Below are 14,813 nucleotides of genomic sequence, written 5' to 3'. Positions count from 1 at the left end.
ATGAGTGAATTGACTTAATTGATGAAAAGAAGTGCTCTAACTAAAATAAATAAACAATGGTATGGTATTAATGGGATGAATCAACTCTGTTATAGAAACACCCCAGGAAGGGATGGTTCATGTATGATTGTTATGCCCTGTAATAATTAAGTGACAATGCCCGAGAAGCTAGTGTTTGTTGTATATATTGGCAATGGTGTTGTTAGGCCCGAGACAAAGTCGGGTTACCAACATATTCAAATAATGATTGACATATTTTCATTAGAAACGTTATTTTGATTAATTTATTCATACTATTTCATCCTTCCACAAGATATAGTCCCGACACAAATCTAGGGTTGCTAGAGACGCGACCCAGTCGTTCGTTCTTTCGGTTCTGTATCTATAGACGCGACCCAGTCGTTCGTTTTAAATGTTCCATTGCCATACTGGCTGGCAACGTTCTTATCCCTTGCTTGCTAGCTAGCCAACTACGGCTAATTTACAGTGACGTCAAAAAGTTCGGCCAGAACAACAGCAATGTAGCTGCATTTGCATTTGTTTAAGCTGTTTTTTTTTATTTGGATTTCGCCTTGTATAGAGAATGAGCTCACTCGTCAGGACACTGTTGTTCAGAGGAGCTAGCCAACAACACAGCTACTGTAACACAATCACTTCAAACTGAAGCTGGAAAGACTGCAAATTAGCTGCATTTCGTTTTACCTTTTTTCAATGGACATTTCTTTGTATATATCCATTAAAATGATGCCAGCTGATTCATGATTTAGACAGGCTAAGAAACGCTGCCTGCCTGTCTGTCTCGTCCCGACTCCCAACACGTTCATTCCTATGTGACAGCTGGAGATCGAATTTGAATATTGAAACAATGTGGCAAATCTCAGAGAGACAGACAGCAAGGTTTACACAAATCTCTGCTGTTGAAAACTAAATGTTAGTCTAAATGAAATGTGAGATAATGTCTAGATGCTTTTTATGGTGGAGATCAAGTTTATAAAGTGCCTGGCTGGGTTGATGAGACAGTGGATTGTGCAGTCAGATGGAACAGAGTAAATAGGCATTTTAACGTCATAGATTTAGCCGGTGATAGCTTGTGGAATAGACTCCGTCTGGAATGCGGTTTTAACCAATCAGCATTCAGGATTAGACCCACCCGTTGTATAATTCCATGTAGCTGTTTGATGAATAAAAACACCAGGCCTCAGTCTGGAATGGGCAATATCTGTTCACCTTTTATTGTTAACACTTTCTTAGGTTGAATCCTTTCAATGATTATCCTATTCATATTGAATTACTTGTTACACATAGCTCATAAGGTGTTGTAAATGTAATTCTGATGCATTATGAAGATGGTATTCATACGTGTTACCGTAAAATCGAACGTAAAATGTGTTGAGGTTTGATTGTTTATTGATCATCTGGCAGATAGTTGGATTCTATCTTTTTCCATCTAAATCACTATAAGAAGGTGTTGGACATTGTGGTTGCTACTTAGGAAAATAAAAGTGCTGTTCCACACTGCTTTTAGGGAACATAAACTTTAATTGCATTCATTACAAGAACAGTAAATCTGCTTGTAAATACTTTCTTAAACCCCTTAAAAACATATCCAATACATCACTGAGCAGAAGGCGTGTGGTTTAAGTGAATGAAAACATCCATCTTGAACATAAATTAAATCCCAGAGAGGAATTTGCCAATTGCATACAATTCCAAACAAACTCTTGGGGCTCTTGAGACTTGCTGGGCATTCAGTCAGTTTGCTACAGCAGGAAAATAATCCTGCAGCAACAAGAAATGTGAATTTTACATGGATTTTTGTAGGTGTTGATAGAAGGGAAAATCAAGTCTGACATTTCAAAGTGGAAATTACAAACTTCAGAAGCCTTTTTAAACCTCAAATACACTACACATTTGACATGTTCTGCACTGCATGAAAGTTATCCTGAAACAGGGTGATCAAATTAAGATCCTACATCTGTAACATAACTCAAGATTCCATTAAAGCAAACATATTTAATCTAGATGTTGACCAAACGAAAAGGATAAAAAGTTGTATTTCATTCTGGATTTCTGTGTTTTTCATCTTTAAAAAAAAGTTTTACATTTAAAGGGATAATCCATCCCAAACCACTAATTCCTAGGACTAACAGTGTTACGTAAAAAAATATATTTTTTGTGAACAAATGTTTCATTTTGTCATTGTAACAAGGTTGGTAGCACAACACAACACTAAACAATACATTAATTGCACTATAACGGCGACAAATGGTGGCCACAAACTGTTAGGGCCTACATAAAGCTGTCCCAACAGCAGAGCTTTCTTTTCAGCACCATGGAGTGAATCCTTACCACAGCTACACCTGGCTATCAGTGGAGCCTTGTATGGCAGCAAAGCAGTTCATTCAGCCTCATTTACTGCCTTTAAAAAAAACTTAGCTGATATGGCTGACTTGCTTAAACAAATGTGGTTTCTACTGACAATTGAGATGTACAAACTATGGCATAAGGGAACGACGAGCGGATAAGAGGCAATCCGTAATTTCGATTAAGACATTAAATGTCACGGTTCAGACAGACGACCAGAGGACCACAATTGCGTCACACCAGAAAGTTTATTAAAACTTAAGGGAAAAGGGAAGTAGGGAGTGAATGAAGGCTCCAGGGGTAACAGGGATCCCGTCCAATGTGCTGGGTCTGTGCCCCCCCCAGTGGCAGCGATGCGTCCTATGAAGCCGGTGGTGGGTGGTCCAGAAGTCCTGGGGGGGGGGAGACACAGACACAACAGGGCGGAATGAAACAAGGCAGCAGTACAGTTCAAGGGAAATCCAAAATACGTAGTAGCAAGGCAGAAGGCTGGTCAGAGTTACCGGGATTGCAGAGTAGTCAGGAGTCGTTATGGCAGAAGCAGGTCTGGATCTCCTGGGGCAGAAGAGTATCCAAAAAACAGGCAGGTCCGGGGTCACAAAACCAGGGTGAGCCAGAAGCGCGAGCAAACAGGTTCCGGGTGTGAGCTTTGCAGACGATCTGACACCGGAGAGCTGAAAGACAGGGCCTTAAATACTGGGAGAGGTAGTGGGTAATGCAGCGCAGCTGGCAGAGTAATTAGAGCAGAGCAGAGCAGGGACAGGTGGAGCTAGTTAGGCTGAGTAGAGAGAGTGGTGAGCAGAGTGGAAGAAAATAAAGGTGGTAACCCGGTGGAGTGAGAGGCTCATGACAGAACCCCCCCCCCAAGGGACGGCCCCAGAAGTCCCAAGAGCAACACCACGCCGGGCGGGAGGAGGGGAGCCGGAGGAGGGCTAGAACTCCTCCGAACGGTCCGAGTGAACGTCCTCATCCTCGGAGGAAGCCGGAGGGCCGTGGTCGGGAGATGGGACAGGTCCCGAGACAGGATCAGGCACAGGACAGGAAGCCGAGCGGGCAGGACGGTTAGGGACCCCTCTGGGGTGGCCCCTACGGATTGCAGGTTGATCAGGATGCCGTTGGTGGAAAGCGGTGATGAGAGTCCTATCCACAATCCGACTAGCTGGCACCCAGGTCCTTTCCTCAGGTCCATAGCCCTCCCAGTCAATGAGGTACTGGAGACCCCTACCCCTCCGTCTGGACCGAAGCAGGCGGCGGACGGTGTAAACCAGACCACCATCGACGAGCCGTGGAGGAGGAGGACAAGGCGCAGCAGGGACCAGCGGACTCTCATGGATGGGCTTAATCTTAGACACATGGAAAGTGGGGTGCACCCTCAGGGAATTAGGCAGTTGGAGCCGGACAGCAGTTGGGCTAATCACTCTTATGATAGGGAATGGGCCAATGAACCGAGGTGCCAGCTTCTGCGACTCCACCCTGAGTGGCAGGTTCTTCGATGACAACCACACCCTTTGACCAACATGGTAGGTGGGAGCAGGAATTCTCCGACGGTTGGCCCCGGTAGTGTAGCTGGCAACGGATCTGAGGAGTGTGGCTCGGGCTTGTGACCAGGTGCGGCGACATCGACGGGCAAAAGCAAGTGCAGATGGGCAAGTAACCTCCTCTTCCTGGCTGGCAAATAGAGGAGGCTGGTACCCATAAACACATTGGAAAGGGGACATACCGATGGCAGAGCAGGTCAGAGAATTGTGTGCGTACTCCACCCATGTCAATTGCTGCGACCAGGAGTGGGGGTTGCGTGAAGTCATGCATCGCAGTGCCTTCTCGAGCTCCTGATTAGCCCGTTCTGACTGCCCATTGGATTGGGGATGGAATCCGGAAGTCAGACTGACTGTGGCTCCCAGCAGGTGACAGAACTCCTTCCAAAAAGCGGAGGAGAATTGTGGACCACGGTCAGAAACTACGTCCTTTGGCAGTCCGTGGATCCGGAAGACGTGTTCCAGGACCACCTGGGCGGTCTCCTTGGCGGTTGGGAGCTTGGGGAGGGGAATGAAGTGTGCCATCTTGCTGAAACGGTCAACTATGGTGAGAATGACGGTCATGCCACTTGAAGGGGGCAGCCCCGTGACAAAGTCAAGGGCGATGTGAGACCAGGGACGTCTGGGCACAGGCAGGGGCTGCAGCAATCCGGCTGGGGGCTGGCAGGACGACTTGTGTTGGTTGCAGATGGGGCAGGCTTGGACGAATTCCCGTACATCCTTTCTCAGAGAGGGCCACCAGAACCTCTGGGCGAGCAGGTTGTAAGTGCGGGTGGAGCCAGGGTGACAAGCTAGGCGGGAGTCATGTCCCCACTGAACGACCTGGGACCTCAGGTCTTCGGGGACAAAAAGGCGGTCAGCTGGGCAAGTGCTGGGACCTGGCTGGTTACGGAGAGCCTCCAGCACCTGTTCCTCAACAGCCCAGGTCAGAGCTGCAACGATGCAGGGACTTGGCAGAATCGACACAGGGTCCTTGGAGGGGGTGTCATCCTTCTGGAATTGACGGGAGAGGGCGTCTGGCTTGGTGTTGCGTGATCCAGGCCGGTATGACAGAGTGAAATTAAACCTGGTGAAGAACAGGGCCCAGCGGGACTGCCTGGAGTTCAACCGTTTGGCCGTGCGGATGTACTCCAAGTTCTTATGATCGGTCCAAACGAGAAATGGAACGGTGGACCCCTCCAGCCAGTGACGCCACTCCTCCAAGGCAAGCTTCACAGCCAGCAGCTCACGGTTCCCTATGTCGTAATTGCACTCAGAGGGGGACAACCGACGTGAGAAAAAGGCACAGGGATGGAGCTTCCTATCCTCCGCAGCCCACTGAGAAATCACAGCACCAACTCCCACATCCGAGGCGTCCACCTCCACAATGAATTGCCGGTCCACATCAGGCATCTGGAGGATGGGAGCGGAGGTGAACCTCACCTTGAGGGTACTGAAGGCCTTGTCGGCTGCTGGGGTCCAGGTGAAGGGTTGCTTGGTGCTGGTTAGAGCAGTGAGAGGGGCAGCAACGGTACTGTAGTTCCGGATAAACTTTCTATAGAAGTTAGCAAATCCCAGAAACTGTTGCAGCTTCTTTCTGTTCTCCGGAACTGGCCATGAAGTGACTGCTGATACTTTTGCAGGATCCATTTGGATACTTCCCTCTGCCACTATGTACCCCAGGAAGGCCACTGTCTTGACGTGAAACTCACATTTCTCTGCCTTGGCGTAGAGGGAATTCTCCAGAAGACGATGAAGGACTTGCTGGACATGGCGGGTGTGTTCAGACAGGTTTCTGGAGTAGATTAAGATGTCATCCAGGTAAACGAAGACAAACTTGTTTAACATGTCCCGCAGTACATCATTCACTAGAGCCTGGAACACAGCAGGAGCATTGGTGAGGCCAAAAGGCATAACCAGATACTCGTAGTGGCCTGTTGGTGTATTGAATGCGGTTTTCCATTCATCTCCCTCCCGGATCCGCACTAGGTGGTAAGCGTTTCTGAGATCCAACTTGGTAAAAACAGTGGCTCCCTGGAGCAACTCAAAAGCAGAGGTGAGCAGAGGCAGAGGGTAACGGTTTTTCACTGTGATGTCGTTGAGTCCCCTGTAGTCGATGCAGGGGCGAAGGGATCCGTCCTTCTTCCCCACAAAGAAGAAGCCAGCACCAGCAGGAGATGAAGATGAACGGATTAATCCTGCGGACAGAGAGCCATTGATGTAGTCCTCCATGGACTTTCTTTCAGGAGCAGACAACGAATAAAGACGACCCTTTGGAGGGGCTGTTCCAGGGAGGAGGTCGATGGCACAGTCGTACGGTCGGTGAGGGGGCAGAGATGTGGCTCTTGCTTTGTTAAACACCTCTCTGAGACCATGGTAGCATTCTGGGACATTGGAGAGGTCAGGAGCGGAGTTAGTAGGTACTGGCCGAGGGGGTAGTGCGGCAGCAAGCAGGCAGGTTCGGTGGCAGTCCTCTCCCCACTCCCTGATCACCCCGGTCACCCAGTCGAGCTGAGGGTTGTGCCGGCGGAGCCATGGGTAACCCAGGATGAGGGGTTGGCCTGGAGAGGGGAGCAGGTGAAACTGGATAGTTTCTTGATGGTTTCCGGACAGACCCATCGAGACCGGGGCCGTGACATGAGTGACCGATCCGAGTAAGTGTCCGTCCAGTGCCCGGGCAGGAATAGGAGGTGTCAAACGGAGGTTCTCCAGTCCCAGTTGGCGTGCCAGCTTGATGTCCATTATGTTGGCTTCGGCGCCAGAATCCACCAGAGCAGCCAGGGTGTGAGTTGAGTCAGAGAGGCGGAGGTGAACTTGCAGCAGGGGTTTGCGGTCGGAGGACTGGATGGTCATTGAACTCAACCGGACTCCCTCTATGCCCGGTGAGCTCCGGCCCTTTAAAGGGCAGGTTACCACACGATGTCCATCACCTCCACAATAGAGGCAGAGGTTTGAGGTGAAGCGGCGCTGGCGCTCTGCAGGAGTGAGAGAGGCTCGCCCAATCTCCATAGGCTCAGACTGATCAAGCTGACCTGGGTGAGTGGCAGTAGATGACAGGAGCCCAGTCGGATCTCTCCGAATGCCGGTAGTAGGTGGACCTTGGCGCCCCCTCTCACGACGACGGGTCTGTATCCTTCTGTCGATCCTGACAGTCAGTGCGATGGCTTCATCAAGAGTGGAAGGCAGTTCATGGGAGACCAACTCGTCCTTGATATAGTCAGCCAAACTATGGAAGAACGCGTCCACCAACGATGGTGTGTTCCAAGAACTTCGTCTAGCCAGGGTTCGGAAGTCGATGGAATGGTCTGCGACTGTACGTCTGCCTTGTCGAATACTGAACAGTTCACGAGACGCCTCTGCGGTTGGTGAATCCAGGTCGAACACCTTCAGCATCTCCTCAGCAAACAGGTCGAAGGTTGCACATGCGGGGGTTTGACGTTCGAACTCTGCTGTTCCCCAGAGTCGAGCTCGGCCCGTCAGGTGAGTGATGGCATACCCAACTTTAGCCCCCTCCGTGGCGAAGGTCCTTGGCTGCAAGGAGAACTGAAGTCGGCAGCTAGTCAGGAATGGCCGGACCTGGGTTGAATCGCCGTTGAACCGCTCGGGGTTTCCAATCTTGGGTTCCGGAGCAGCGGCTGCAATGACCGGGGCAGGTAACTCGGGGGCAGGGCTGGTGGGCAGACTGGCTGGGGTAAGGTTGGTGAGGAGTTGAATGATCATGGCGAGTTGTTGTTGCTGCTGCTGGAACTGCTGCTCATGCTCATCGGTTTCCATGTCGGGGAAAGTGTGCGCTGAGTCCATAATGGTCAGATCGTACTGTCACGGTTCAGACAGACGACCAGAGGACCACAATTGCGTCACACCAGAAAGTTTATTAAAACTTAAGGGAAAAGGGAAGTAGGGAGTGAATGAAGGCTCCAGGGGTAACAGGGATCCCGTCCAATGTGCTGGGTCTGTGCCCCCCCCAGTGGCAGCGATGCGTCCTATGAAGCCGGTGGTGGGTGGTCCAGAAGTCCTGGGGGGGGGGAGACACAGACACAACAGGGCGGAATGAAACAAGGCAGCAGTACAGTTCAAGGGAAATCCAAAATACGTAGTAGCAAGGCAGAAGGCTGGTCAGAGTTACCGGGATTGCAGAGTAGTCAGGAGTCGTTATGGCAGAAGCAGGTCTGGATCTCCTGGGGCAGAAGAGTATCCAAAAAACAGGCAGGTCCGGGGTCACAAAACCAGGGTGAGCCAGAAGCGCGAGCAAACAGGTTCCGGGTGTGAGCTTTGCAGACGATCTGACACCGGAGAGCTGAAAGACAGGGCCTTAAATACTGGGAGAGGTAGTGGGTAATGCAGCGCAGCTGGCAGAGTAATTAGAGCAGAGCAGAGCAGGGACAGGTGGAGCTAGTTAGGCTGAGTAGAGAGAGTGGTGAGCAGAGTGGAAGAAAATAAAGGTGGTAACCCGGTGGAGTGAGAGGCTCATGACATTAAAGAGTGAGCTAAGACGGACATGGTCAATATAACAATTTGTTCAGCACTTTTGAAATTTACAGCGACAGAATTCAGAACATGGGCTGTTCTTACAGTATTCTCCCTGTACACCAAGTCAGAACCGTAGGATAAATAAAGGGCGCATATAAGCAGACAATGAAAGCTCTTACTATATTGGATTATTACATTTCTCTAAATCAGGCTATAGGCTACACGTGCACCACCAAGTCAGAACAGTAGGTTAAGTTATGAGGGGGAAAGGGACCAAATTATTAGGGTGAGGCACATGGGCTACTAACAGCTTACTACACAACATACACTTAGTATTACTTTCTTAGCTACAGCATACATATCTCCCTGGCATATTACATCATTTATGCAGCAGCATACAGTGAGGGAAAAAGTATTTGATCCCCTGCTGATTTTGTACGTTTGCCCACTGACAAAGACATGATCAGTCTATAATTTTAATGGTAGGTTTATTTGAACAGTGAGAGACAGAATAACAACAAAAAATTTGTGTTCTTGGGGTCATAGGCAGCATTCCTCCTCTTCCAAACACGGCGAGTTGAGTTGATGCCAAAGACCTCGATTTTGGTCTCATCTGACCACAACACTTTCACCCAGTTCTCCTCTGAATCATTCAGATGTTCATTGGCAAACTTCAGACGGCCCTGTATATGTGCTTTCTTGAGCAGGAGGACCTTGCGGGCGCTGCAGGATTTCAGTCCTTCACAGCGTAGTGTGTACCAATTGTTTTCTTGGTGAATATGGTCCCAGCTGCCTTGAGATTATTGACAAGATCCTCCCGTGTAGTTCTGGGCTGATTCCTCACCGTTCTCATGATCATTGCAACTCCACGAGGTGAGATCTTGCATGGAGCCCCAGGCCGTGGGAGATTGACAGTTATTTTGTGTTTCTTCCATTTGCGAATAATCGCACCAACTGTTGTCACCTTCTCACCAAGCTGCTTGGCGATGGTCTTGTAGCCCATTCCAGCCTTGTGTAGGTCTACAATCTTGTCCCTGACATCCTTGGAGAGCTCTTTGGTCTTGGCCATGGTGGAGAGTTTGGAATCTGATTGATTGATTGCTTCTGTGGACAGGTGTCTTTTATACAGGTAACAAGCTGAGATTAGGAGCACTCCCTTTAAGAGTGTGCTCCTAATCTCAGCTCGTTACCTGTATAAAAGACACCTGGGAGCCAGAAATCTTTCTGATTGAGAGGGGGTCAAATACTTATTTCCCTCATTAAAATGCAAATCAATTTTTGACATGCGTTTTTCTGGATTTTTTTTGTTGTTATTCTGTCTCTCACTGTTCAAATAAACCTACCATTAAAATTATAGACTGATCATTTCTTTGTCAGTGGGCAAAAGTACAAAATTAGCAGGGGATCAAATACTTTTTTCCCTCACTGTACAATACATTTTTGGACTCACCTTGTTGTGCTGTGCTCACTTGAACAGGAAGGTGGCGCAGCGGTCCCTTCTTGTTGGCACATTTTTGCATCAAACTTTGTCATCAAAGTCTGGCATTCTCTGGATATATGGTGCTTTCAAGACAACTGGGAATTCGGAAAAAAACAAGGTTGAATCATGACCTCAGTGATCTTCAGGTCGGAGCTCTAGAAAGAGGCCCCGAGTTCCCGAGTTGGAATTCCGAGTTGGATGACCATTCAAAATGTATTTTCCCAGTCGGAGCTCGTTTTTTTAGAGTTCCCAGTTGTCTTGAACTCACTGAAGTCTGAGATTTCCCAGTTCCAAGTTTCCAATTGTTTTGAAAGCAGCAGAAGTCATGCTGGATTGACAGCATGGCCAATGTTTTCAACCTTTTCTGGCCCATGGAGTTGCATGTGAATGTTTATCCTTTTAAGCTTGGAAAAGAGACCGTTAAACCCAGACGTGGACCACACAACTTCTCCACTGAATAGCAGGCTAGTGATTGCTTTTCAACACTGATTCCTTCCAAACCACTCATTGTTGAATTTGCGATTTCCAACTTGTTGTGTAATGTTTATGTCCAATGGCCGATTTGCACCGATACGTTTTATCTATAATTTATCTTCATATGACAATGATTGAAAAGGTTTCATTATGATGACTGCTTGCCTAGCTTGCTAACTAAGATTTTGAAAGTATGATGTTGACATGATCAGTCCAATCAAAGCCACGTTAGATATAACGTGATTTGACGTCATTTTATCTGTGGCCAATGACCTTGAGCCTTCTTGGGTGGGCATTTCTAATGTAAATCTAGGACCCAAGGGGCTTGAATTTTCAAGCTCTCCCTGTATATTTTGCAGTGACGTAGTGTCCCTATGACTGACAGAACACTGAGCCAATCACGGCGCAACTAGAGAACATTACCAACCCCTACGCTCTGTATTTTCCGCTGGCTGCCCCACCACCACAGAAAGCACTGAGCTAGGCTGAAACACCTGCATTTTGGAGGTGCCTTACTCAAGAAGCAAAAAAGAGACCATGCTTGTATGCAGATTTATTAAATCTTACATTGTTTGCAAACTGATTTATGACACGTATTAATGCCAAAATAACATGCAAAACAGGTAACAAAAATAATTGGGGCTCAAAACAGGTGGGACTCTGCCTCACCTGCCCTGAATGATGGGTCACCACTGGCTACACACAATAATATCAAAGTTAACATCAGCATGTGAAGTAGCTAGCTAGCTGTAAAATCGCCTAAACAAACTGCACTATAAATTTAGGAGTATATCTCACCAAGTTCAACTTGCAGTTCGTCTCTGCCCAGAGTGAGTGCAGAATACGTTGCTATAGCAAGAACAGCCCTTTTCCTGATTTCACAGATGGGCCACTTAGAAGTTAAATCATGGGGAAAATGTGTATTTTACCCACTGATAAAACATAGGCTTTCAGGAAATTGACAGGAGTTTCATTATATTTTTTGGGGGGGGGTGGATTATCCCTTTAACTTAATAAAATATATATTTATATATCATTCAAACAGTAATATATTACAAGATGCTACTAAATTAATTGTGCTGTAACACAATAATTCATAATAATGCAACAAAATATTTTGCTGAGCAGGAATTGTATAGGCCTAATAGATACTGTATGGCAGGAAACAGTACCAGAGGGTTGCTTCCACCGTCAGTTCTGGTATTGTATCTGCATTGTGCACATACAGTGCCTTCAGAAAGTATGCAGACCCATTTACTTTTTCCACATTTTGTTAGGTTACAGCCTTATTTTCAAATTGATTAAATTGTTTTTTCTTCTTCATCAATCTACACACAATACCCCATAATGACAAAGCAAAAATAGGTTGTTAGAAATATCACATTTGCATAAGTATTCAGACCCTTTATTCAGTACTTTGTTGAAGCACCTTTGACAGCGATTACAGCCTTGATTATTCTTGGGTATGACGCTACAAGCTTGGCACACCTGTATTTGTGGAGTTTCTCCCATTCTTCTCTGCAGATCCTCTCAAGCTCTGTCAGGTTGGATGGGGAGCGTTGCTGCACAGCTATTTTCAGGTCTCTCCAGAGATGTTTGATCAGGTTCAAGTACAGGCTCTGGCTGAACCCTCTCAAGGACATTCAGAGACTTGTCCCGAAGCCACTCCTGCATTGTCTTGGCTGTGTGCTTAGGGTCGTTGTCCTGTTGGAAGGTGAAACTTCACCCCAGTCTGAAGTCCTGAGCGCTCTGGAGCAGGTTTTCATTAAGGATCTCTCTGTACTTTGCTCCATTCATCTTTGCCTCGATCCTGACAAGTCTCCCAGTCCCTGCTGCTGAAAAACATCCCCAGAGAATCTTGGTTCTCGTGGTCTGAGAGTCTTTAGGTGCCTTTTGGCAAACTCCAAGAGGGCTGTCATTTGCCTTTTACTGAGGAGTGGCATCTGTCTGGCCACTCTACCATAAAGGCCTGATTGGTGGAGTGCTGTAGAGATGGTTGTCCTTCTGGAAGGTTCTCCCATCTCCATAGCATAGCTCTAGAGTTCTTTCAGTGACCATCAGGTTATTGGTCACCTCCCTGACCAAGGCCCTTCTACCCCGATTGCTCAGTGTGGCCGGGCAGCCAGCTTTAGGAAGAGTCTTGGTGGTTCCAGACTTCTTCCATTTAAGAATGATGGAGGCCACTATGTTCTTGGGGACCTTAATGCTGCAGACATTTTTTGGTACCCTTCCCGAGATCTATGCCTCGACACAGTCTTGTCTCGGAGCTCTACAGACAATTACTTCAACCTCATGGCTTGGTTTATGCTCTGACATGCACTGTCAATTGTGGGACCTTATACAGACAGGTGTGTGCCTTTCCAAATCATGTCCAATCAATTGAATTTACCACAGGTGGACTCCAATCAAGAGTAGAAACATCTCAAGGATGATCAATGGAAACAGGATGCACCTGAGCTCAATTTCGAGTCTCATAGCAAAGGGTCTGAATACTTATGTAAATGATGTATTTATAAAAACCTGTTTTCGCTTTGTCATTATGGGGTATTGTGTGTAGATTGCGGAGGATTTATATTTATTTAATCAATTTTAGAATAAGGCTGTAACGTAACAAAATGTGGAAAAAGTCAAGGGGTCTGAATACTTTCCGAAGGCACTGTACTTGGCAGAGGTACTGTACATTTCAATGGTCTGCCAAGATGAAAAGAGCATCTCATGATTACTGTAAATTATATGCAGCTGAAGGTGTACTGTTGCAGAGACAAATTGAACATACAGTATTTGCTTTCTGACATGAAGACTACTGGAAACTGTCACAGGTGTCCTATTTTCTTTTTACTCATTACTGGTGTCAGGTTTAGTTTTTTCTTCCCAAAAATGCAATGGAAAGAGTCTGCCGTGAAATAATGGGAAATTGATCCAGACTTCTGGAAGTTTGAAGTTCCAATACTTTCTTATGTCGGCTTGCTTTATCACATAGCTGTGATACTAATTTGTCAAATCAAGTCATCCAGAATATTTCAGAAATGCAGTGTTTTCTTTACTGGACGAGTAACACACATTCTGAAATTGGTATTGGCAAGATGTTTTATCATTATTCAAGAAATGATGATGCTGCGTATGACTAAACCAAGCCACTGAGTGCCCAATCCCAGTGGTGTAAAGTACTTAAGTAAAAATACTTTTAAGTATTGTATGGGTATCTGTACTTTACTTTACTATTTATATTTTTTGACAACTTTTACTTTTACTTCACTACATTCCTAAAGAAAATAATGTACTTTACACTCCATACATTTTACCTGACACTCAAAAGTACTCGTTACATTTTGAATACTTAGCAGGACAGGAAAATGGTCCAATTCACGCACTTATCAAGAGAACATCCCTGGTCGGCCCTACTGCCTCTGATCTGGCGGACTCACTAAACACACATGCTTCGTTTGTAAATTATGTCTGTGTGTTGGAGTGTACCCCTGGCTATCTGTAAAAAAGAACAACAAGAAAATAGTGCTGTCTGGTTTGCTTAATATAAGGAATTTGAAATGATTTATACTTTTACTTTTGTTCTTTAAGTATATTTTAGCAATTACATTTACTTTTGATACTTAAGTATATTTAAATCCAAATAATTTTAGACTTTTACTCAAGTAGTATTTTACTGGGTGACTTTTCCTTTTACTTGAGTCATTTTCTATGAAGGTATCTTTACTTTTACTCAAGTATGACAATTGACTACTCTTTCCACCACTGCCCAATCTTGACTTGGCCATTTACGGACGCACTTAAGTGAATCTCACTAAGCCAATTTGACTTCTTCATTTCCTGAATTTACCTGAGCAGGTCATAATAAGCCATCACTGTCCGATCAGAAGTACTACCAGCTCCTGCACTGTGTAAAAACTGAGGAATGGGATTGTATTTTTTTGTTGCAGAATGGCTCTTTAAAAAGCAATTGAAAGAATGTCAGACCGCTTATACCAGAGAGCACAACATGGGATTGAGAATGAGAGACCACCTTCAATAATCTTACCTCATATCTATTCCCCTTTACATTGTCTAGCTGATTCATGTCTGTGTTAACTTGACAACATTTAACCCAGCAGATACATATCCATGATATCCATTTAAACACCATAACCACAGAAGACCACTTACACACTCCAGAAAGTATCTGTAAGTGGAGACTATGTCAAATCATTTGAGGAAAATGTTATTAACATGCAGATTAATAGCAAAGACCTCTCAGTGACCCATAATGAAAATGGAATCCTCCTCACCTTTGAAGACCATGTTCTAATAGGACATGATCCCACTGGCTGACGTCAAAATCAAACTCCAGTCAAATTGTGTGGATAGTGTCCCTAGCAACGGTGATCAACAACGGAATCACATTATGAGTAAGGCTAGTACAGTCAAAGATGGAGCCAAGAATTTGATCCCAATAGTGTTACAAAAATAACACATTCTTGGAAACACTTGGGAATAGTTGAGAAGTGAGTCATGCTTTT

General features: G+C 46.0%; 1 protein-coding gene across 1 annotated transcript in view; it reads right to left on the bottom strand.

Annotated features, from left to right (window-relative positions):
- pou2af2 (POU class 2 homeobox associating factor 2) overlaps positions 1-14,595 on the bottom strand; it is a gene marked incomplete at both ends in the record, with an annotated part of 50,440 nt that extends 35,845 nt beyond the window's left edge. The window contains one exon of the mRNA XM_084142677.1: positions 14,583-14,595. Within this exon, the coding sequence (XP_083998803.1) occupies positions 14,583-14,595 (13 nt within the window). The remainder of the gene's footprint in view (positions 1-14,582) is intronic.
- Between the last annotated feature and the right edge of the window lie 218 nt (positions 14,596-14,813).

This window comes from Coregonus lavaretus, assembly GCF_964263955.1.
Source record: "Coregonus lavaretus genome assembly, chromosome: 26".
Classification (NCBI taxonomy): Eukaryota; Metazoa; Chordata; class Actinopteri; order Salmoniformes; family Salmonidae; genus Coregonus; species Coregonus lavaretus.
The sequence above is the reverse complement of the archived record's forward strand: the minus strand, read 5'-3'. Positions and strand labels throughout refer to the sequence as shown.